General features: G+C 42.6%; 1 protein-coding gene across 1 annotated transcript; it reads left to right on the top strand.

Annotated features, from left to right (window-relative positions):
• Window positions 1-8,225: 8,225 nt before the first annotated feature.
• On the top strand, window positions 8,226-25,279 carry LOC102837249 (folate receptor alpha-like). Its single transcript, XM_006870262.1, has 4 exons — window positions 8,226-8,378; window positions 24,400-24,588; window positions 24,747-24,882; window positions 24,996-25,279. Exons 1-4 carry the CDS (start codon window positions 8,226-8,228, stop codon window positions 25,277-25,279), a joined length of 762 nt encoding a protein of 253 aa, XP_006870324.1.
• The last annotated feature ends 720 nt before the right edge of the window (window positions 25,280-25,999 follow it).

Here is a 25,999-nt window from a genome sequence, read left to right on the forward strand (position 1 = left end):
GAGGATATAGAGAAACTCTGTTAACTGATGGTATGTGGAGGGGATTATAATCAATGTAATGAAACAAGGTATATGAATGTTTGAATGTGAAACCGATGATGATGTGCCCTGAAAACTTTCACTCAATCCACAACAAAAACCTTAATAAATAAATAAATAAATAAACCAGTGAAAACCTATCGATATATTAAATAAATAAATAAATAAAAGACTGGGGTAGAGATAGTTCTGCGTGCATTCTTGGCAGCAGGACTATCATCTGCCTGTCAGCTTGTATCCACTCTGGTCTCCGAGTGTTTCTTTCTCTCTCTCCCTTCCAGACATCCCTCCTAGAGTTAGTTCTGTGTGCAATGTCTGCCATCGAGCAGTCTGTCTGGCAGCTTGCATCAAGCCTGTGTGTCTGTCTTCTTTGTATCTGTTTTCTCTCTCGCACGCGCGCCATCATCGCCGGACACCCCACCTTCGTGTACTCACCCCCTTGTCAAGGTCAGACCCCGGCAGTGCTGTATCAGTTTGTTGAAAGATTTCAATTGGTATTTCATCAATTCCTGGAACATTGTTTTCACTAGGAGCATTTCAAAAGAAAGGCCTATCAGCCTACTTCCAGAAAAATCAGCTTTGAGAACCCTATGGAGCACATTCTATTCTGACACATAGGGGGTTGCCATGAGTCAGAATCGACTCTACACATTTGATGTATACCAGACTATTTAGTCTGGTATCTGGATTGTTCTTCACTCATTCTCTGCAAGCTGCTTCCTTATGGTCACTTAGATCTCAACCTAAAATGCTACCCCCAAATGACTTTCCTGACCACTCCACCTAAAGAAGCCATCCAGGTCATATTTAACACATCACTCTGGCCCCCTTTTAAGATAGATCTGTCTACTGTATTAATTGCCTTGCTTGTCCTTAACAGGAGTCTCTGGGTGTTGCAAACGGTTAACTTGTTCAGCTGCTAACCAAAATGTTGAAGATTTGTGCCCACCCAGAGGTACCTGGTGATCTGCTTTCAACAAAATCAGTCATTGAACACTCTGTGGAACCCAGTTCTACTGTGACATACATGGGTCCCATGAATTCAACTGGACAGTAACCAGTAATTGGTGTCCCTAACAAAACATGAGAGCAAGGAGTCATGTCTATGTTGTTTAGTGCCAGATCTCCAGGGCTTGGATCAGTGCTGGGCACAGAACAGGCGTTCAGTAAGTTAAGAAATCCATGCACTTCTGTCAGTAGTCAGCAAGTGCTTTCTGAACATCCAGTGCTGACCTGTGGTAGTCTCTGTCACTCTCTCACCATCTGGTACAGAAAGACAGATCTGAGAATCAATAATTCTGAGAACAATGAGGTAAGATTTTGATGTTGCTGTTGTTGTTGTTGTTAGGTGCCATCAAGTCAATTCCAACTCATAGTGACCAGTTGTGCAACACAACGGAACACTCTTGGTTCTGTGCCATTCTCATAATTGTTCCTATGTTTGAGACCATCAGTAGCAGTCACTGTATCAATGAGGGTCTTCCTCTTTTTCGCTGGCCCTCTACTTTACCATGCATGATATCCTTCTCCAGGGATTGATCCCTACTGATAATATGTCCAAAGTACACAAGATGAAGATTTGCCAGTCCTCGCTTCAAGGAGCATTCCAGCTGCACTTCTTCCAAAATAGATTTGTTCATTCTTTTAGCAGTGTATGGTAATTTCAATATTACTCACCAACATCATAATTCAAAGAATCAATTTTCCTTTGGTCCTATTTGTTGTCTAACTTTCACATGCTCATGAGATGATTGAAAATACCATGACTTGGGTGAGGTGTCCTTTAGTTTTCAAAGTGACATCTTTGCTTCTTAACACTTTAAAGAGGTCTTTTGTAGATTTTCCCAATGCAATATGTTGTTTGATTTCTTGACTGATGCATCCCTGTGTGTTGATTGTGGATCCAAGTAAAACGAAATCCTTGACAACTTCAATCTTTTCTCCATTCATCATGATGCTGTTTAGTGGTCCAGTTGTGAAGGTTTTTTGTTTTCTTTACATTGAAGTGTAATCCATATTGAAGACTGCAGTCTTTGATCTTCTTCAGTAAATGCTTTAAATCCTGTTTGCTTCCAGCATGCAAAATTGTGTTATCTGCATATCGCAGTTTGTAAATGAGCCTTTCTCTAATCCCGATGTCTCACTGTTCTTTGATAGTACAGCTCTTGGAATACTTGCTCAGCAAAGGGATTGGAAAAGTATAGTGAAAAGATACAACCCTGATACACACCTTTCAGATTTTTAAACCATTCAGTTAACTCTTAGTTTTGTTCAAACAACTACTTCTTGGTTTATGTACAGGTTCCACATGGACATAATTAAGTGTTCTGGAATTCCTGTTCATTGTAATGTGATTCACAAACTATTATGCTTCACACAGTTGAATGACTTTCCATAGTCAATAAGACACAGTAAACAACTTTCTGGCATTCTCTGCTTTCAGTTACAAACCACCTAACGTCAGCAATGATAGTCCTTGTTCCATGTTTTCTTATGAATCTGGATTGAAATTCTGGCATTGTTGTTAAGTACCATCAAGTCAGTATCAACTCATAGCAACCCTGCATAGGGTTTCTGAGGTTGTAAATCTCTGCAGGAACAAAAAACTTCATCTTTCTTCTGAAAAGCGGCTGGTGGGTTAAGACTGTCTTGAATTTGCAGCAGTTGATGTACTGCTGCAATCATATAAAAATCATCTTCAGCAAAATTTTACTTGGATATAATATTAATGATATTATTTGATAATTTCTGCATTCCGTTCAGCCACCTGTCTTTGGAATGGTCACAAATATGGATCTATTACAAATGGTTTTTTATAAAGAGATGGTATTGCTCTATTGAAGCCCAAAGAGGTCTGGGAAGACTTGCAGAGGAATTGTTTGCCAAGCAGAAAATGAAGAAGGTAAAATGCATTCCAGAGAGAGGGTCTGGGCAAGTACAAAGGCATAGGGGTAATGTAAGTGCAAACAGAATTTCTGAGTAGTGGAGACAGGAGATGTGTGGGGTGTGAGCAGGAGATATGGCCAGAGAGGGAACAGTAGACCTGATGTTCGGAGAGTCTCTCCTGAAGTTGCTACTTGAAAGAAGCCAGGCTCAGACTCAGATCTGAATCCTAGCCTCTCCACTTTCACCTGTGAGAGAATAGGTGATAGAAGATATGCAACATCTCAGGAAAAGCTCAACTTTCTCCCCAACCCACTGTCCCCCAGATGTCCCCCAGCTCCTTGCAGTCTGGAGTCCTACCCCTCTGGGTCCAACACCTTTAAGTTGCTTTGGCCAGGTCTCAAGGCAGCCTGCAGACTGAGTCTGACAGGATGCTGATGGCTAATCAGCGTCCATTCTGGAAGAAGATAAGCTCCCAGGGAGGCAACCAGGGAGGTGGGGGCAAACTTTCTAGCCTTAGGAAAGGGCCCATAAAGTTAAATAATGATCAGCCCCTAGGGCAGGGGTGGATGCTGTGGGGGCAGACAAGGATGTCAGCTTTGGGAGGCCCTGCCTGTCAGGCATTTTTAGGTTTCTGTCCCACCCTTTTCCAATCAATTGTTCTTGTTATTTAGTGCCATCAAGTCCATAGAAACCCTGTATAAGATTTCCCAGGAAAGGCTGGTGACCTTGTGGTTCAAATCGACCTTGCAATTCAGTGCATTAACTCATAGCGCCACACAAGGACTCCACAAACATGTGTAGTAATGTTTTAAATATTTACATGAGAATGACTGAACACAACAGTCTTGTGGCGTCCTTACAAATGTTACTGTGTTTGAGCCCATTGTTGTTGCTATGGGGTCTTCCTCCTTTTCATTGACCGTGTACTTTACCAAGCATGATGTCTGTCTTCAGCAGGTTGATTATAAAGCCAGCAGGGTAAAGTGAAAAGGGAAGCAAGAGGATCCCCAATCTTCAGAGCACTTAGCATCTTGGTTGTTTCAGGATTCAGCTGAGGCTCAGATTCCAGATAGCAGACTTCTTTAAGGTCATCCTTCTTGATTGACTTTCATTCTCTGGCTCTTAGTTCCTCTCCTGCTCACTGACCATTCCCCAAGGGATTGGACCTCTATTTCTCTGAGTTTCCACTACCATCCTTAGACTTCTGATTCCCACATCTGCATCAACCCACATCCTTTCCCTGTGCCCTAACCTCTCCAACCCAGACCCTTCGTACTCCTTAACCTCTGTCATGGAAGGAATTGTACCTCCTCCCCACCAGTTATGTAGTGCTGCAGTGCGGCAGAGGTGTGATGATCCCTCATTATGTGATCCCATATGATAAAACAATACAAGGATTAAGCCTGGATTTATCCCTTTATATCCTTAATCCCATTATAACTCTGATCTGATGTCAGGGAGGTTCCCAGGGCTGTGGTTTGCAAAACCTTTTATCTTGTTGTTGTTGTGTGCCGTGGAGTCGGTTCTGACTCATAGCGACCCTGTACAGGGTTTCCAAGGCTGTAAATCTTTACGAGAGCAGAAAGCCTCATCTTTCTCCTGCAGAACAGCTGGTAGTTTCGAACTGCTGACCTTGCAGTTATCTTATGAGATTAAAAGAGAGAGAAGTAATCTGACAAAGGAGAGCCAAGAGTGCAGTGCATTCTTTGAGCTTGGGATCCCTGTACTGTGAAGCTCCTAGATCCAGGGCAATATTGATGCCAAGAGTCCAAAGAATGTAGAGCCTACAGATGCTGAAAGGAGACAAGGATCTTTCTGCAGAGTGTACAAAGAGAAAGCCTTCACCCAGAACCAACAATCTGAATTTGGATTTCTAGCCTCCTAAACTGTGAAAGAATAAACGCGTGTTTGTTAAAGCCTTCCACTTGTGGTATTTCTGTTATATCAGTACTAGAGAACTGAGACACTCTCCACCCCAGGCACTTTCTATGCCCTAACCTCTACACTCACCTCCCTTTGGGCCAAACACAGACACCTTGACAAAGTGGCATTTCCTCCCTCTAAAATGTGTTCCTCCCCTCTCCCCTTTTCTCACCAGGGATTACCATGTTCTTGTGGGGGGAAAGTGAAAGATGCTCTTGGCAATGTCTAGAGATAGGGATGAGTGAGGGTGGGGACTAGTTTTGTTTATCTAAATTATATCAAATCCTGAGCCTAAAACAGTAGAGAGGATTTGGGAGGGTGGGGGCGGGTAGACTGAGAAGAATGACCAGAGGCCCTGGTCAAAAAAATTCAGAAAATGTGTGTTTATGCTGCCAGAGGACCCTGGGACTCAGGGTTGGAGGAAAGTTGGGGACTTGGGATCTCCGTGTTCTTTCTCTGTATCTGTGCTCTGCCATTCTGGATGTCATTCTCATCTATAGAACAGTAGCGGGGACAGTGGCGGGTAGAAATGGACAAATTGTTTCAAATGATTCCAACAGCTCAGACAGCAAGCTTTTATAATACCTGAGCTTTTGAGAGAAAAAAGGATAAGTGGAGCTTGGTCACTGGTTTTAGGCCTACACTATTAATCTACTGCTCCTACCCCCCATGGAGCCTTGGCTGGTACCCACGTGCAATAATTAACTGCTGAGTGGCCTTCGGCCGATCCCAGCTCCACTCCCACTCCCCGCCCGACTGCCTGTCTCCTAGGCCACTAAACCGCTGCTGCCCCCTGGAATGAGGCAAGGGTGAGTGCAGAGCAGAACAGAAGCCAGAGCCAGACTGAGAGCCATCGCCTCTCCCAGGTATGCTGCTCCCCACCCTTACCAGAGGTGTCACATTCTATGGTACTCCTCATATGTATTAAAGACTTGCTGAGCCCCAGAGTAGCCAGAAGAGGTGACTGAGTCCCAGACCAAAGTAAACTACAAGTCTGTCTCCATCCTTGGACTGGAATCCAAGGCTCTTATTTTTCAGCTCTTCTAGTCTGGAATCCCAAGCTTGGGGTGAGGGTGTCATAGTTAGATCAAGATTTGAAGATGGAACTAAGGGTTTGAAGAGGAGACTTGGAGGGCTATGTAGGTCACAAGGAGAGGAGAACTCTGGCCCCAGAAACCAGTCACAGCAAGAGAGACTGCTATCCAATTGGGGTCCTCACTCCCAGCTCTTTATCCTCCTCCCCCTGCAATTATTTTGTAAAGGCCAGCACAGTGAAGGTGTTGTTGTTAAGTTCCGCCGAATCGTTTCCAACTCATGGTGACCCTGCATATGGTTTCTATGTAGTTTCTGAGACTTGTAAATCTTTGCAGGAACAGAAAGCCTCATCTTCCTCCTGCGGAGCAGCTGATGGGCTTGAACCACATGCCTTGTGGTTCACATTCCAGTGCTCATGGTGCAGGAGCGCCAAATTTGAGGGTTACACATGGGAGATCCCTGCTGTTTGACTTCCGGTTATGTCTGTGGCGCTGCGGGTTAACGCGTTGAACTGCAAGGTTGGTGGTTCAAACTCACCAGTTGCTCCTGGAAAGCTGTATACAAGGTCAACTTGATGGCACTTTACAGTAACACCCTCTCAATAAGTGCCCATTGATTACATAGCTCCACAGGCGACCAGTTTTTGTTCCTACGCTTAATCCTCAGATAAAGAAACAGCTTCACATTAGTTTTCCCCCAAGGTCAAGGAGGAGGTAGAGTGAGGAATGAGTCTCTGGAAGCTAACCTGGAACTCTGTGCTCTAAACTGCCAGCTTTGTTTTCCCAAACTAGCCTAATCTGAAGAATCATCTGATGTTTCCTGAGATAAAGGTTTACCTGGCTCTGCTTGGGGGGTGGGGGAGGAATCAGTGAAAGCAAGGAAGTCAATGGAGGGAGGGTATGACTGAATCCGATGAGAGATGAGTGACTACTGGAATTAATGGAGTAAAGAATGGATTTCAGAAGGGTGGGGCAAGGGTGGGGAAGGAGGAGAGCTAATAAGAAGTCACTCCAGGAGCACTTGAGTTGTTCAGTTCAGTCAGTCCTGAGCTTAGTCCTGAGACAGTCCTGTTCAGGCACTGCTGTAGCGAAGAGGCCCAGGCAAGACGCTGAAGCCCTGAGGATAGTAGAGGCACTACGGAGACAAGGTAAGGCTCAGGGAAGACTTGTGAGCAGGGGAGGCTGGTGAGCTTTCCCAAACCCTTTGTGTAAGTGGGTTAGAGGAGAAAGACAGAGAGGACTGCTGGGAAACTCTAAGCATTTTAGGAAGTGGTTACGAATTGGGCTGTTCGAAATTATCAGCGGTTCTGCGGGAGAAAGATGAGGCGTTCTGCCCCCGTAAAGATTTACAGCCTCAGAAACCCTGTACAGGGTCGCTATGAGTCGGAACTAATTCCACGGTACTTAACAACAACAAGGCCCCTGGTAGGAGTCCTGGTGTGGCACTGTAGGATAATGCATCAGACTGCAAAAAAAAGTCGTTTGAACTGCAAGGTTGGTGGTTCAAGCTCACCAGCTGCTCCTTGGAAACCCTATACAGGGTCGCTGTGGGTCGGAATCTACTCAACAACAAACCCTTGGTAACAATCTGTGTGAGAAGGACCATTGCCCACTGTTCAGCTACTGAGGTCAAAAGATTAAAGTGTCCCGAAAGCCAGCAGGGTGGCTAGTTCTGTGGTTGAGGGCTCAGGAGCCAACTAACGCCCTCCCTGTGCCATCCCCCAGGTCATAGTTCTTGTTAGTTGCCATCAAGCTGATTCACACTCATGGGGACCCCATGTCTACAGGGAACTGCTTCACAGGCTGTTCAAACCTAGGCCTTCAGAAACAATCTTTTGAAAGACTGGCAATTCGAACCCACCCAGTAGTTCTACAGGAGAAAGAGCTGGTAATCCACTCCCACAAACTCAAGTTCTTGTTAAGTGTCCTGGACTCAATTCCAACTCATAGAGACCCTGTACAGGGTTTCCAAGGAGCAACTGTTGGATTTGAACCACTAACCTTGCAGTTAGCAGTCTAGTGCTTATCCTAGAATGCTATACCAGGACTCCAACCCCCTCATATTGATCCTATATGATAAAGTAGAACTGCCCCATAGGGTTTCCAAGGCTGTGAAACTTTACAGAAACAAACTGCCACATCTGTCTTCCACAAAGTAACTGGTGGGTTCTAATCAAAATGCAGTTAGCAGCTGAGTACTAAATTTAACCACTATGCAGGCTATCTGCCTCAGGCGTTATTGTCTAGGCCCCACCCACTTGGGACGATTCCCATACCTTGAGGCCTCACCTTCTCACCTGTTTCTTGGTGCCACAGATCACAGCTCTTCCTTCAGAGTCAGGCATGGCCCAGCTGCTGTTACTTCTGCTGTTGGTGGCCCCCGGCTGGGGTGCACAGCTCAAGACTACGCAGGACAGGACTGAACTTCTGAATGTCTGCATGGACGCCAAGCACCACAAGGAAAAGCCAAGCCCTGAGGATAACTTGCACGGCCAGGTGGGTTCAGTAGGGCTTTGGGGGTGGGGAGGTGCTAACTCAGAAAGAGGGAGTCAGGAGATGGAAGTGTCCAAAGCCCCAACATGGTTATTGCTAAGGAAGAAGGTGGAGGCAAGGATGCCTATATAAGGAGACCACCGATCTCCTTATGGTGACTATGCATTGAATGAAATAAGTCCTCCTTGGCTGCCAACTGAAAGGTTGACAATTTTAATCCACCCAGTGGCTCCACAGGAGGAAGACTTGGCTATCTGCTTCCATAAAGATTACAGCCAAGAAAACCCTATGGAGCAGTTCTACTCTGTCATATGGGGTGTTCTGTGTCACTTGATGGCACCCAAAGGCAACATGTGTTGAACATACTATGTGCCAGATGTTTTCAGTACAATGCCAACAGCTCTCCTTAGTTGATGAGTTTCTACATTACACAACTAAGGAAGCAGGCCCAGAGAACAGCTTGGGAAATGAGATTGGAAAAACTTGTCCCAGGTGTTGATATAGGAGATTGGATTGGGAAGGAGGTCCTCCAATGTACACAATGGCTTGCTTTCTGCCAGCCTCAAGGCAGAGTTCTAGTAATGAGGCTGGGTGTAAGGCTCCTTGATTTACATATCTAGCATTTACACTGCAAAAGATGCCTTAAAGAGTTAAGCTAAAATGTCACTTTGAGAATTAAGGTGCACTTGACCTAAGCCATGATTTTCAGCCATCTCATATGGATGTGAAAGTTGGACAATGAATAAGGAAGATCAGAGAAAAATTCATACATTTGGATTATGGTGTTTTGGTGAAGAATATTGAAATTACTATGGATTGCCAAAAGAACAAATAAATCTGTCTTGGTAGAAGTACAGCTAGAAAAAAAACAAACAAACGTACAGCTAGAATGCTGCTAAGAAGTGAGAAAAGCAAGATTTCATCTCATGTACTTTGGACATGTTATCAGGAAGGACCAGTCCCTGGAAAAAGATATCATGTTTGGTAAAGTTGAGGGTCAGTGCAAAAAGAGGAAGACCCTCAATGAGTTGGATTGAGATAGTGGCTGAAACATTGGACTTAAACAATGATCAATTATTGTTATCCTTGAGCCCATTGCTACTGATGTCCTCCAAGGACTGGTCCCTCTTGCAGTATGTGAGACAAAGTTTCACCATCCCTGCTTCTAAGCAGCGTTCTGGCTGTACTTCTTCCAAGACAGATTTGTTTGTTCATCTGGCAGTCCATAGTACTTTTTTTGTTTTTAATTTTTATTGTGAACTGTGTGAAGGTTTACAGAGCAGATCATCAGTTTTACATTCAACAAATCATATACTTTGCTTCATTACAATGATTGCAATCCCCTCCATGTACCATCGGTTAATAGTATTTACCTCCATTCAATAGGTATAGTCTTTCTGCTTTTCCTCTTTTTTATTTTAATGCAAAGATATGTTTATTTTCTTTGAGGTTACCCTTTATCTTGAAACCTACTTGACTTCCTCATCATTTGGAAGTTCTGTATCTACACTATTCCCTCTTTTTACTTTGTGGTTAACTTCATTATAAATCATTGCATCTGGTTTCCTAAATACTTCTATAACCGGAGTTCTGGTGCGGTGCTGTAGGATAAGGACTGGACTGCAAGATGAGTTTGAACTGCAGGGTTGGCGGTTAAAACTTGGAAACCCTATATAGGTTGCTGTGATTAGGAACTGACTTGAATGCATTTAAAAACAATGTCTGGATTGAGTTTGGGTTGGTGGTGTCAAGTATGTTAATCTCAAGTTGTTGTCTTGCTATTGTTGGTTTTCAGTCCAAAGAACACCCCTTAGCTTTTTTTATAAAGTTGGTCTGGTTATTACAAATTATTTAAATTTCTGTTTATATGGAAGTATCCTGATTTTGCCTTCATATTAAAAAAAAAAATGTTTTATTGTGAATTATGTGATAGTTTACATGGGAGAACATTAGCTTTACATTCATCCTATCGTATAAGGTTTAATTGCCATGGTTACAATCCCTTCCATGCATCATCAACCAACCAAAGGGTATACCCTGCAAGCCTGCCCCCAGTCATAAGCACACACACCTTCTCCCTCTCTGGGTCTAGAGTCATCAGATCTGCCTCCGTATCTGGAGTCACTGTTTCTCTGGGTAGGGTCCCGCACTCAGCTCTTCTCCCTTGATGGTTCCAGGGCCCTTGGCCCTGAATTGCAAAGTCAATCACTCCCCTCCTTTTGCTACAAAATGTCTACCTTTACATTTCCAACCCTCACAGTCAGTCCTGATAACACTTATTCACTATTGTATCACAAGAGATCTATCCTCATATCCTTTCATCAGCCCCACCCAGACAGATTGGATACTACTCAGTGGAAATTCTACTTTCCTCCATGCCCACTGAATCTAGGCTCCCTCTTGAAAGCTTGTAAGCCAGTCACTTCTTGCCTTTGTAGCCCCCACATTTTGGGTAGCCAATGTCCAAGTTGCCTATCCCTGTCTACCCTGTGTATTGAGAGAGTGGGAATGATCCTCGCTGCAAAGATTTGTTCCCTCTTTTGAGCTTTTGCATCCATAGGTGTAGGTCAAGTTCATCAAATTGTATCAGATTACTCTTTTTTTCCTCTTCTTCTAGTTGAGTTATGATCATCCAGCCATTGAAGCCAGGTCAAGTGGGTATTATGTCTTCATATTTGAGAGAAAACTTTGCTGGGTATATGATTTGTGGTTGGCAATTTTTTTCTTTCAGAATTTTGTACATGTCATCCCATTGTCTTCTTGCCTGGATGTGTTCTGCTGAGAAATTAGAGCTTGGTCTAATTGACTTTCCTTTGTAGGTAACTTGTGGTTTTTCCTGAGATGCTCTCAGGATTCTTTCCTTGACTTAGGTTTTGGAAAGTTTGATTATGGTATGTCTTGGTGTAATGTCTTTTGTGTTCTTTCCTATTTTGGGTTTGTTCAGTTTCTTGTATGCTTATCTTTTCTCTTTCGTGATGTTAGGGAAGTTTTCTTCCAACAGATTTTCAACAATTTTCTCTGCGACATTAAAAAAAAAAAACTAAACATTTTATTGTGAATTGAGTAAAGGTTTACAGAGCAGATAGTCAGTTTTGCATTCAAGAAATCACAGCGCTTCATTACATATTTACAGTCCCCTCCATGTACCAACAGTTAACAGCATTTACCTCTATTCACTTTAATTATTGCATTCCTCCCTGTGTCTTCCTCTACTTTCATTGTTCCTCTGCTAACCTACCTCCCTCTTCCTATATACTGCCTGCCATCATTCATGCCCAATCCTCTAGCCCATGAATAATTTTCCTTCCCTGCCCCTGCCCTCCTAACCATCATAGATTGTTTCTTTTATCAAGAAAACTTTTTTTTTTTTTTAGCTTAGCGTAGTGGTTACGAATCGGGCTGCGAACCTTAAGGTCAGCGGTTCGAAACTACCAGCCGCTCCGTGGGAGAAAGATGAGGCTTTCTACTCCCGTAAAGATTTACACCCTCGGAAACCCTATACAGGGTCGCTATGGGTCGGAACTGACTCGATGGCACATAACAACAACAACAGCATTGGTCTCATGCAATGTTTGTCCTTTTGTGATGGACTAATTTCACTCAGCATAATGTCCACAGGTTCAACCATGTTTTGAGGTGTTTCACAGATTCATCTTCATTCTTCAACATTTTGTAGTATTCCATTGTGTGTATGTACCAAAGTTTGTTTCATCATTCATCTGTTGATGTGTCTTTTTGATATGACTATTGTAGACATCATATTGAAGGATCCTGTTTTCTTATCCATTCTGCTCTTTGTCTTTTGACTGGAACATTTAGTCCATTTACACGCAATGTGATGATTGATAGGTGTGAACTGATACCATTTTTCTGTATGTTTTCTGTGTTGCTGCTGTATTTTTTGTTCCACATAATTTTCTATGCTGAGTTTATTTTGTTTGTGTGTTTTCTTGTCATTTTAATTTCTCTTGTGTTAGTGTTTACTAAATCTCTCTGATTTTCTTTCTTTCTTTTGATATGCAGTTATATATAGAGAGAAAGAGCTCTGGTAGTGTAGTGGTTACGAATCGGGCTGCGAACCTTAAGGTCAGCAGTTCGAAACTACCAGCTGTTCCGTGGGAGAAAGATGAGGCTTTCTGCTCCTGTAAAGATTTACAGCCTTGGAAACCCTACACAGGGTCACTATGAGTCGATTCCGACTCCATGGCACATCACCACCATATCTATACATATAGATATAGACAGATAGATAGATTTTTTTTTTTTTTAAAGGTTACCCTGTAATTCATGAATTTTTTCCCTACTGAAAACAGTTTGTTTTATTTTGAAGTCTATTTAACATCCTTGCCATTTGGAAGTTCTGTATCTACTCTATTTTCTCTTTTTGCTTTGTAGTTAACTTTGACAGATGCATTGATATATCTGATTCCCTATTTTCGGTTTTGTAAATTTGTTCTACTTTAAATACTTCTATGTTTGGATTGATTTCTAAGTGGTGTTGTCATGTATGTTAATCTCAGGTTGTTGTCAGCTATTGTTAGTTCTTACTTCAAAGAACTAAGAACATTTTTGTATATGTCATTCCATTACTTTCTTGCCTGGATGACTTCTGCTGAGAATTCAGAGCTTAGTTTTATTGGTTCTCCTTTGTGGGTAATTTTTTGTTTCCCTCCTCCCCTGGGCTGCTCTTAGGAGTCTTGAGTTATCTTTGACTTTTTAGAAAGTTTGATTCTGATATGTCTTCATTTTCTTTTGCAATGTATTCTGTTTGGGCCCATTCAGATTCTTATATGGCAATCTTCTCATCTTTTGTGATGTTAGGGAAGTTTTCTTCCAACAACTCTTCAACAATTTTCTCTGTGCTTGTCTCTTTCTGTTCTGGAATTCCCATAACTGGTAAATTGTTCTTCTTCATGGTGTCCCACATAATTCTTAGGCTTTCTTTAGATTTTTTTTTAAATTCTTTATTCTGATTGTTCTTCTAGCATACTAGTATTTCCTGCACCTGTCAGTCATTTGGAGGTGTATATATATGGAGCTCTGGTAGCGTAGTGGTTACGAATTGGGCTGCTAACCTCAAGTTGGCAGTTCGAAACAACCAGCCATTCTGTGGGAGAAAGATGAGGCTTTCTGCTTCCGTAAAGATTTACAACTTCGGAAACCCTGTGCAGGGTCACTATGAGTTGGAACCGACTCCATAGTATTTAACAAGAACAAATATATATATATATATATATTGGGAGGTACCTATATATCATTCTGGAGTACTGGTATGGCACTGTGGGATAATGCATCAAACTGCAAAGTCGTTTGTACTGCAACAACAACAACTATATATATAATGATATATGTTGCTGTTAAGTGCCGTCAAGTCGACCAACAGAATGACCAACAGAAAGGTGCAGGAAAACAAGGAAGACTTCAGAAAAGTGCTATAGGAGTAATCAAATAAAATTGGTATAGAATTGGAGACAATACAAAACCTGTAAACAGATATCCAGAAGATTGATACTAAATTATCAGAAATGGACATTATACTGAAAGGGCAAAGGAGTAGATGCGAATCAATGGAAGCCAGAATTAGTGAACTTGGAGATATATCTCTCAATACTATTAAGCTAGAAGAAAAATCAGAAATAAAGAATGAAAAAATCTGAAGAAAACCTCTAAGATTCATGTGGGACAACATGAAGAGGATTAGCTTGTGGTGATTGGAATTCCAGAACAAGAAGAAACCCCCAAAAAATAAAAGATACATAGAATATAGTCAGATATTGAAAGAAAATTTCCCTAACACTGTGAAAGATAAGAAGATAAGCATTCTATATCATTCTGGAGTCCTGAGTCCTGGTATGGTGCTGTGGGTTAATGTGCCAGACTGCAAAGCCATCTGAACTGCAAGGTTGGCGGTTCAAGCTAACCAGCTGCTCCTCACGGCAAAAAGATAAATTAATGAAAGAAAGAAGAAATAAAACCAAAACAAAACCTGACTACTGCTTTCTCTCCTGCAATAAATGGTATGCCTCTACGCCACCTACTGGCCTCTTGCCTTCACAGCCACCTTGAGAAAGTTCTAGATGGCCCTACTGCGCTACTCTGATCCACACAGATAACCAGTCTTTCTTTTCTGTTCCTCCTACCTCTCTCTAAGGAGCTCTGGTAGCGTAGTGGTTACGAATCGGGCTGTGAACCTTAAGGTCAGCGGTTCGAAACTACCAGCTGCTCCGCGGGAGAAAGATGAGGCTTTCTACTCCCGTAAAGATTTACACCCTCGGAAACCCTGTACAGGGTCGCTATGGGTCGGAACCGACTCGACGGCACTTAACAACAACAACAACCTCTCTCTACTCTACCCCACAAGTTTGTTCAGCCACTTCTCTTAACGAGAGCTATTATAGGCCTGGCTAGGGCTGACTACATATATATGGTAGCGTAGTGGTTATGAATCGGGCTGCGAACCTTAAGGTCAGTGGTTCGAAACTACCAGCTGCTCCGCAGGAGAAAGATGAGGCTTTCTACTCCCGTAAAGATTTACACCCTCGGAAACCCTGTACAGGGTCGCTATGGGTCGGAACCGACTCGGTGGCACTTAACAACAACAACAAAGGGCTGACTTTGCAGATTCGTAACAGTGACAACCCAAATGGGAATATTTGCAGATAGCATCTCCCGTTTCAATGGGACTCACAACTGGTTTCCACCCGCTGGAAAGTGGGAGCTTCCCTCAGGATGTATGCTCACCAGGGGAGTCTGGGGAACCAGAGGTGGGATGGGAGTGGGGTGGGGAGAAGGGGGAATAGCAACTTGGTCTCTGAGAACTATAGGTAGGTTTCTGCAACATGAATGTTTTCTTGTCTCTGAAGCTGCTCACAAACGTTCCAGATGGCTGTGGCAGGTCCCATTGCTGCCACAGCTCAGTGCTCACTTCCTCTCTTGCCACGTCTGCTCTCAACTCTTTCCTAGTAAGCATTCATTCTACTTCTCTATTCCTCATTTGACACTCAGTTCCAGGACCAAATTCTACAGTTTTCCATATTATGGCAGCGGTTCCACACAGCCTTTCTACCTAGTCTGCCATCTTGACTGCACCTCGCCACCTTCTTGTTGCTTTTTATTGTCTCTTTCTGTTCTGGAATTCCGATCATCCCTAGCTTATTCCTCTTCATGGTGTCCCACATAACTTTTAGGCTCTCTTTCCATTTTTTTCTTTCTTTTTATTATTATTTTAGCTTATTAGTGTTCACAAGTTTATCTTCAAACTCATTAATTCTGTCTTCCATTGCTTTAAATTGACTCCTTAGCCCTTCCAATGTATTATCCATTTCTAAAATCATCTCAATTTCTAATTGTAGGTTTTGTGTTTTTCTCAAAATTTGCATTTATTTTGTCCGTTTTTGTAGTGCTCCCTAAAGTGTTTTCTGTGTTCTCCTTGCTTTCCATGATCTTTGTGTCAATCCTTTGAAGGTACCTAAATATTCTTTTGAATTATTTTTCAGTTAGTTCCATTAGCCTTTCTTCCTCAGAAACATTTTTGGTCCTGCATTTGTGCATCTTATTTCTTCATGTGAGTTAAAATTGTCTCTAGGACATTGTGGTGGTGTTGTATTTGTATTTATTTGATGATTATATATTGATGTGTTCTTAGGCTCTCACTAATTCTCTTTTTTTCTTCTCTAATTGTCTCTTGTGGGTGTAGTTAGATAATGGGAACATGTGTACCATTCTTTGTTTGATGTTTGTGTACCTCAGTTTTGGGTGGGTTTGGCCAGTGTTGTCTGCAGTCTATCATTGGTCAGGTGGTATAAGAGCAGGTGTTGGCTCATTCCTAGTGGTTGAAGCTCCAGAGGGTAGTGTTGTGGCTGGACTGTATGGGTGTGGTTGCTGTTTCCTGTGGGGTGGGGAAGAGGACAAACCCCACCCAACCTCCCACACACAAGAAAACAAAACAGAACAACAATGAAAAGAGAAAATAATAAAGAAAAATAGGTAAATAAAAAAAGAGAAAAGGACAAGAAAATGAAGTTATAGAAGACAAAAATAAGAGAGAAAATAAAAGGAAGAAATAAAAACACTTAGGAAAACCAGGGAATGGGAAGATGAAAAGAGAACGAGAGCAGAGTAGTGAAGAAATATCAGGGGAGAAAAGGAAAGAAAAGAATAGGGGAAATGAGAAACAATAAAAAAGCAGGCATAGAAAGGATAAAATTCAAGAGAATGGAAAGAGAAGAAGAAAAAAGAATAAACAAATGAAAAGAGGAGAGAGGAGAAAACTCTGGGAGGTTTCTTCCAACCAAGGAGTTCACGAGGTAGTGCAGGAGGGATGTGACCTCAGAGTCCTGGCTCTAAATGGATTTCCTATAGGCGGAGGTGTTACGGATGTTCAGGGCACTCAATCTGGAAGTAGTTCCTGGAAGCCCTTGATGAAACTGGTTTCAGTGTCAGGACCACAAGATATCTGGGGGCAGGGTGGCTGGTTATGAGTGTTTCTGATAGACTAATGCTGATGTGATGGCTCTTCAGATTCTGGAGGTCTAGAGCCAAGCCCACCTGAATCCAGGCACCAGTGCTTCACAGCTGGCCCCCACTTTACACTCCCGACCATGTGACTTCAAACTCCCAGAGGATGGGGTCTGGCCTGGGGGTGGATGAGGGTGGGAGCTGGCCACACCTCTGGTCACCTGAGAAGTGTGGGGAAAAGAAGGAACTGCACCTTTCAGGTTGCCTGTGTGAATCAGCTCTTCCAGGCAATCTTCTGTTGCCGAAACTGCTCACAAAAGTTCAAGATGGTGCTGGCGAGGCTGGTTGGTCATTCACCAGTCAGTCTCCCCTCTCTTGCCATCCCTGCTCAGCTTCTCCTCCCAGCAAGCACTCAATTCACTTCTCTAACCTTAACTCAACTCTGAAGTTCAGGATTCGAGGATTTTTATCTGTGTCTATTTAAATTGGTGTCTCTCATATCTTTGTTATAGAGGGTGTGTCTGTCTAGTGTGCTATCTTGCCAGAAGTGTCCAATAGTGTGCCAACACCATAACTCAAATGCATTCAATTCTTCTAAAGTCTTCATTGTCCAAATTTCACATGCATATGTGGCTACTGGAAATACCATGGCTTGGGTCAGGTGCACCCCAGTCCTCAAACTGACATCTTGAACACTTTAAGCAGATCTTGTGCAGCAGAGTCACCCAATGCAATATGTTGTTCAATTTCTTGACTGCTGCTTCCATGAGCACTGTGACCATGGATCCAAGCAAAATGAAGTCCCCAACAACCTCAGTCCTCTCTTCATTCATCATGATGCCACTCACTGGTCCAGTTGTGAGGATTCTCATTTTTCCCACATTGAGGTGCAATCCACACTGACGGTTGTATTCCCTGATCCTCATCAGCAAGTATTCTAAGTCGTTTTTGCTTACAGCAAGCAAGACTGTATCATCTGCACATGGCATCCAATCCTGATGCCACGCTGCACTTCAATAAGATGTCATAACTTTAAATAAAAGGGAAGGTAATTTCAATATGTAAATGATCAACGTGACTGTTTTAGCAGATACTTACTAGAGTTTCTTGTTGGAGCTATTTGAATCACTTAGCCTACTGCTGCAATTGCAGACTGACAAGCAGTGGTATAACTTGACTATCTTGGGTGATAAGAGGGTGAGTAGGAGTAAGGAGTGAGGGTTAGGACTATAGCTAGGTCTAGGCTATGCCTAGGATCTCATTTAGTGTTTTTAATTAGAACTAGGGATAGTGTTAGGGATAAGAGTAGGGGCAGGGCTAGGAGTTAGGTTTAGTCAAATTTTTAGTGTTGCTAAGTATTGTTGAGTCAGCTGTGACTCAGAGTGACCCTGTCTGTATAGGGTTTCCGAGGAGCGACTGGTGAGTTTAAACTGCTAACCTTGAGGTTTAAACCGACCTTGTGGTCCAGTGCTTTATCCTACATTACCACACCAGACCCATCTAGATAAGAGGAAAACTATTCAGTGGGGATTCTACCTTACCCTTCTCTCTCTAAAACTAAGCACTCTCTTAAAAACTTGCCACTTCATGCCTTTATAGCCCATTTTGGTAGCCAATGTTTAAGTTACCCATCCCTATTAACCCTATGTACTGAAGGAATAGGCTTGATCCTTGATGGGATTACTACTTCCCTCTTGGTTGGAATTTTGAGCAACTACATCTATAAACAAAGGTCGAGTTCATCAAATTGTAGCAATTTATACTTGTTTTCTGTATCAAACTTCTTTATTTTCCTCTAGTCGAGTTCTGATCAGCAAGCTATACAAGCTAGGTCAAATAGGTACTATCTGCAAGTTTGGGTGTTCCTGTACACCTCCCCCAACTTCAGATCAGCTGGCTTCTTCACTCTCAGCTGTAACTGGCTAGGTCAGTGTCCATGGGCTCGGGAGTTCCCAAGCCCTTCTTCCTTTCTCTTTTCTCTCTCCTCTCAAGGTTGTCACTTGTCTATGAAACATGGTCAAAATCAGCCCATATCTTCATTGCTGCCTTTCCCCAACTTATACTCACAAGTAGACCAACAAGGTTACCAGCAAGTTTACAAGCCTGCTCATGTGTTCCCTTTGAGTTTCAGTATTGGAAAGGGGTTTATCCTGATGGACTGACTTTTCTCGCCTTGACTATTCCCAAGTTAAGAGCTTGCTGGTTCTTACAACAACTAAACAGTCTGCTTTTTTCTTTTTTTGCATGCTGGTATTTCTTTCAAGAAGTATCTTCTGTTCCTCTAACCACTCCAGGCTGGTTTGCATGTCCTTTCAAGTTGGAATGTCGCACTTTAGAAGGTTCTGGATGGGGCTCAGGATTCCACCTAAGGCCCCATACTCTACAAAGATTTAACAAAAGCCTATTTCACTGGGCAAATTCTAGTGCCCCTTTTAGCTATTCCAAACAGTTATAGGCTGAAGATGAGCTTATAAGCTTTCTGTAATCATATATCCCAATATTCCTTCACATCCCACTTAAATGTCTATTTTACAATAGTAGGTAAAGGAAACCAACATCCACAAGACAGTCAAGCACTTTACCATTATTTTCTCTCTTTTGCCCAGACTATGCCTCGATCCCTGTATCACAGATCCCTGTTGTTCCAAGGTTGAGTATACACTACTAATCATGTGTCTTACTGTGTCTTCTCCCATCCCTGGTAACCAACAAAGAATTTTTATTTTAGTATAGAAATCTCTTCTTAAGCTTTTACAATAATGCTCTTATGCAATCAGTCCTTTTGTGACTAATTTTACTCAACATAAAGTACTCAAGGTTCGGCCATGTTTTGCTGCTTCCTTGTTATTCTTCAAGGTAGCAATGTATTCCATTGTGTGTATGAACCAAAGTTTGTTTATCCATTCTTCAATTGATGGGCACTTAGGCTGCCTCCACCTTTTTGCTATTGTGAATAGTGCCTCAATAAACATTGGTGTGTGTATATCTACTCATGTTCTGGCTCGTATTTCTTGTGGACATATACCAAGTAGAGGAACTGCTAGATCATTAAGTATTTCTACTTCCAATTCTCTGAAGAAACACCATGCTGCTTTCCAGAGTGATTACACCAATTTACAGTCCCAGCAGCAATGCAGGAGGGTCCCAGTCTCTCCACACCCTCACCAGAATTTGTTGTCCTCTGCTTTTTTGAACTTCATTGTTATTGCTGGTGTGAGATGATATCTCATTGTTTTGATTTGCATCACTCTAATGGCTAATGATCATGTTGGCTGCCTGAATGTTTTCCTTGGTGAAGTGTCTGTTCCTGACCTGTACCTATTTTTTAACGGTTATTTGTCTTTTTCTTAAAGAGGTGCTGTAGCTTCCTGTAGATTTTAGAGATCAGTCCTTTGTCTGATACATCATTGTGAACATTTTTTCCCCCAGTCTGTGGGCTCCCTTTTTACTCATTTGATGAAACCTTTTGATGCACATAAATTTCAATTTTTATTTTGTCCCAGTCATTTATTACATCTTTTGTTTGTGTGATTTTTGCAATGTTTGATACTTTATGTGTCCCTTTATTAGAGCCCTTAAATTTGTCCCTATTTTTTTCATTAATTGCCTTTGTAGTTTTTGTATGTGGTGTGAGATAAAGGTCTTGTTTCATTCTTTTGCATACCGAGTTCCAGTTTTACCAGCAATCATCTGCTGAAGAGAAAACCTCCTCCCCCATTCAGTGTAATTTGGCCCCTTTTCAAAGATTAGTTGGCTATATGTGGATGGGTTAACTTCTGGGTTCTCAACTCTGTTCTATTGATCTATGTATCTTTCATTGTACCAATACCATGATTTTTTTAAAATGTTTTATTGTGAATTATATGATAGTTTACATGAGAGAACTTTAGTTTTACATTCATTCCATCTTGTATTGTTTCATTGCCATGGTTCCAATCTCCTCCATGCATCATCAACCGACCAAAGGGTACATATATCCTACAAACCTGCCCCCTACATTTCCCTCTCCCCCCCAGTCTTCAGCACACAGTCCCTCTCTCTCTCTGGATCCAAAGTCCCCAGCCACTTCATCACTCCACGTCATCGTCTCTGTCTCTATCTCAGGCGTCTCTGCTTCTCTGGGTAGGGTCCTGCTCTCGGCTGTTCTCTGTTGATGGTCCTAGAGACCTCCGCTCCTAGACTGGAGAATTAGGCACTCCCTTCCTTGCTACAAAACGTCTACCTTTATATTTCCAACCCTCATAATCAGTCCTGATAACAATTATTCACTAAGGTATCACAAGTGACCCATCTGTATTTTATTTCATCAGCTCCGCCTAGACAGATTGGCTACTACTCACTGGAGATTCTGCCTTCCTCCATGCCCCCTAGCTCTAGATTCCCTCTTAAAAGCTTATAAGCCAGTCACTTCTTGCCTTTGTAGTCCCCCCTCCCCCCCATTTGGGTATCCAATGTCTAAGTTGCCCATCTCTGTCTACTCTGTGTGTGGAGGGGGTGGGACTGTTTCTTCTTGTAAGAATTTGTTCCCTCTTTTGAGTCACTGCATCAGTCGGTGTAGGTCAAGTCCATCAAATTGTATCAGTGTGTGGTCACCAATCAGACCATGATGTTTTAATCACTAGCCATCTAGTAAATTTTGAAACCAGGAAGTGAGAGGCCTCCAACTTTGTTCTTCAGCAATGCTTTGCTTATCCAAGGACTTTTTCCCATCCATACAAATTTGTAATTGTTTTTTTCCATCTCTTTAAAGAATATTGTTGGAATCTGGATTGGGATTGCATTATATCTGTTGATTGCGTTGGGTAGTATTGACATTATTCCCTCTTTTTACTTTATTGTTTTGTTGTTGCAACTGTAACTCTGGTTCTTGATTTCCAGTCTCTTAGGTCTGTTTTACTTTGAATACTTCCACATCTGGCTTGAATTCTGGGTGGTTTTGTCATGTATGTTAGTCTCAGGTTGTTGTCTGCTGTTGTTGGTTTTCTGTTCAGAGAACCCTTTTTAAGGCTGATCTGTTTTCTACAAATTCTTTTAATTTCTGTTTGTCTGAAAAAATGACCTAATTTTCCCATCATATTTAATGGACAATTTTGGTTCTTGGTTGGCAATTTTTTTCTTTCAGAGTTTTATATTTGCCATCCCATTGCCTACTTGCGTGCAGGGTTTTCCTTTATAGGTAACTTTTCATTTTTCCTGAGCTGCTTTCAGAATTCTTTCTTTGTCTTTGAAAAGTTTGATTGTAATATATAGTATCTCTTAGTGTTTGTGGTTCATTCAACTGTTTGGAGGTCATTCAACTTCTTGAATAGCTTTCTTCTGACCTTTCATGATGTTAGGGAAATTTTCTACTAACAACTCTTAGACAATATTCTCTCTCTCTCTGTTTTTTTTTTTTTTTTTCTTTCTTTCTGTTTTGGAATTCCAGTCACACGTTATTCCTCTTGATAGTATCCCACATAAATATTTGACTTTATTTTGATTTTAAAAATTCTTATATCTGACTGTTCCTCTAGCGGGTGAGATTTTTTTTTTTTTGTCGTCAAGCTCAGTATTTCGACCTCACATTGATTCGCTCTTACTTCTTTACTCTTTCAATAGATTATCTATTGCTGAAGTCTTACTGTTAATCATCTGACTTTCTAATCACTACTTTTTATTGTTTTTCAAGTTTGTTTCCTGAATTCTTCTACAATTTTGACTTTTTTTCTTGATTTAATCTGCAGTGTACTTGACCATTCCTCAATCCGTTGAAGTAACATTCTTTCTCATTTCTTTTCAAATGGTTCTGATATCATTTCTGCTATAGTTTCTGCCTATATTTTGGTGACCTGTGTGAGATACTGTTTTATTTCTTGGTGTAAACTGAAATTGTCTATTTTCTCTGAGACATTGTGGTATCCTGTTGTTGTTAGGTGCCATCGAGTCAGTAACGACCCATAGCGACCTTATGCACAGCAGAATGAAACACTGTCTGATCCTGGGCCAACTTCACTACTGTTGCCACACTTGAGTCCATCAATGCTGCCACTTGGCAAATTCATCTCATTGGGGGTCTTCCTCTCTTTCTCTGTCCCACTGCCTTACCAAACATGATATCCTTCTCCAGCGACTGGTCCCTCTTGACAATATGTCCAAAGTATGAGAGACGAAGTTTGGCCATCTTGGCCTCCAAGGAGCACTCTGGCTGCAGTCATATTTAATCGATGACTGTATTGGTGTGTTGTCAGATACTTACCAGCAGTCTCCTGGTAAATATGGCAGAGATAGAAGTTGTAAATACAGTTTTCTGTTCACTATTGGTGTAGTGTAGGCCAGGGTGAGTTCATATGTCTCCAGAAAAGGTGTGCTATGCTCAGTGCCCAACCCTAGGTAGAAATGAGACTTTGTAGGGGGTGGCGGGCTGCCACTGGCTTCTGGGTTGGCAGGGGTCAAGGCTGGTCACATCTCTGGCTGACAGGAGGGCATGGGAGCAAGGGAGAACTGCAGCCTTCTTGCCGCCAACTTCTTGTTCTTGTAGGTGGCTGTATTATCTACAGCCACTTGCAGAAACTCCTGACAAGCCTACAGTCCACCCAATTTTCTCTTTCTCACTGCTCCTGTGTGGCTTCCTCTTCCAGTGTGCACTCAGTTCATCTCTCTGTCCTGTCCTCTGAAGTGTTCCCGGACCACCCTGTGTAGCTGTTTCACACTATCTTTGTTGCAGAGCATCTGCTCAATGCGTCCTACTCTGCCATCTTACCCCCTAATTTTTTCTAAATGTGTGAATTTCAATATTTTGTTTTTATATTAAATTCTATGCTGAGGGTTTCATTCAATAAGTATGTACCTAGTGTTTTGGAATTGGAACTATTCTGAGAATAACCCAAACCAGTTGCTATCAAGTGTATAAGACATCCTGGTGGTACAGTGGTTAAGCACTTGGCTACTAATAAAAAGGTTGAAGATATGAATCTACCAACCACTTTTAAGGAGAAAGATGTGGCAATCTGCCTCTGTAAAGATGAATAACCTTGGAAACTCTATGGGGCAGTTTTCCTGAACTTTAAAGTAACAGTTTTGTTTATTTTTGGGTTGTCAAGTCTATTCTATCTCATGGCAATCCCATGTCTCAGAGTACAATACCCTCCATAGAGTTTTCGAGGGTGTGGCCTTTCAGAAGCAGAAGCACATTACCAGACCTTTCTTCCGACGCACCTCTGGCTGAGTTCAAGCCACCAACCTTTCTGTTGGTAGACTAACAATCATGCACAGCCTCCAGGGACTTCTATTCTGGGGATACAATTTATTTACCTCCCTTTCTCACCTTGAGGTATTTGTCACTTCCAGTTAGCAGTCCAGTACCTAACCCACAGTAAACAGCTCAATAAAAATTTTAATTAATAAATTTTGTAACATCTGTATCTCTGAAAGTCCCACCTCTAAATAGAGTTCCCTAACAGCAAATAACTTCCACAAACACCTTTGACTAGGTTGGGGAAATAAGGACTAGATGGGGAGAAGTTGTGCTCATGGGGCTTTTGTGGCAGCTGTGGAGGTGGGAGTTAATGCCTGTGTCTTCTCCATTTAGTGCAGCCCCTGGAAGAAAAACTCATGCTGCAACACAAACATCAGCCAGGAAGCCCACAAGGACATTTCATATCTGTACAGATTCAACTGGGACCACTGTGGAAAGATGAACGCTGAATGCAAGCAGCACTTCATCCAGGACACCTGCTTCTATGAGTGCTCCCCCAACTTGGGGCCTTGGATCCAACAGGTACAAGTGTCCTCCCTAGCACCTAACCCAGCAGAGGAGCAGAGCTTTCCAAACATCTCTGCAGGCTGCTCCCCTGCCCTCCCTCCATCTCCAGTTCTAATTGCTTCTCTGTTGAGATTTTTAAGCCTGAGCTCTTCTTCTCTACCAATGCTCTCCAGGTGGACCAGAGCTGGCGCAAAGAGCGGGTCTTGGATGTGCCCCTGTGCAAAGAGGACTGTCAGCGCTGGTGGGAGGACTGCCGCACCTCCTACACCTGTAAGACCAACTGGCACAAGGGCTGGAACTGGACCTCAGGTGAGGTGGAGGTGAAGGGCTATGGCGTGGGTCTGTATTTGGGGGTTTGAGGGCTGGTGGAACCAGAGGTAGTTCTGGGCCCAGTGGCTGAAAATCTTTCATCCTCCCTACAGGACATAACCAGTGCCCAGTAGGAACTACTTGCCAACGCTTTGATTTCTACTTCCCCACACCTGCTGCCATGTGTGATTTAATCTGGAGTCACTCCTACAAGACCAGCAACTACAGTCGTGGGAGTGGCCGCTGCATGCAAATGTGGTTTGACCCTGCCCAGGGCAATCCCAATGAGAAGGTGGCAGAATTCTATGCTGAGGCTATGAGTGGAGCTGAGACCCACTGGGTCCTGGCCTGTCCTCTCCTGCTCAGCCAGGTCCTGCTGTTCTGGCTGCTCAGCTGATCCTTTCTACCTCTGATACCTGGACATCACAGCCCTGTTCAGCCCCAGAGTGCCCAGTTACTCAGTTTGTGCTCCACAGGAGGGCCCTCTGAATGCCAGTTTAAATAAACAGACAGCCCCACATGTGTCTTGTGAATTATTAGGCGTGGCTGGGGATGCCACTGTTTTGTTTCCCAATTCCCATTTATAAAAGACTTGGCAAATTCTCAAGCTCTGACACTTTGCTGTGAACCTAGGACACATTCATAGCCCTTACTTGTTTTTTCACAAGATCTCCAATCTAGAACCATAACCAGAATTTTACCATTTAAATGGGTCCCAAGCTTCTCAGTGTTGCCTTCTCTACAAGAGAAGAGAGAGGAATGGGGGTGCCCAGCATATTCTAGATGGATAACTGGGAAGCTGTTAAGGGGACTAGAAAGTACTCTTTCCCACTAACAGCTACAAAGTACTATCTGTCACGAATTGTTCTAAATATGTGAAAACAGGCACATAAATTAAAGACTCTGGCTGAAGTCATCTCCCCCATAAGAGGTTGGATTGCACCCCATGCAGTCAGGCTCTTGAGAGTAAGCTCTCTCCCCTTGTGGAGTGTGTGTTCAAGGAATACTGGGTCCCTGCCTGAGTAGGAGTTGGGCCTGAGCTGGTTTCCTGTAGAGCTAGGTCTAGAAGCCAAACCTAGACTTCTAGAGCAGATTCTAAACCAATGATTTGGAAGGC

Source organism: Chrysochloris asiatica, unplaced genomic scaffold (assembly GCF_000296735.1).
Source record: "Chrysochloris asiatica unplaced genomic scaffold, ChrAsi1.0 scaffold00140, whole genome shotgun sequence".
NCBI classification, from domain to species: domain Eukaryota; kingdom Metazoa; phylum Chordata; class Mammalia; order Afrosoricida; family Chrysochloridae; genus Chrysochloris; species Chrysochloris asiatica.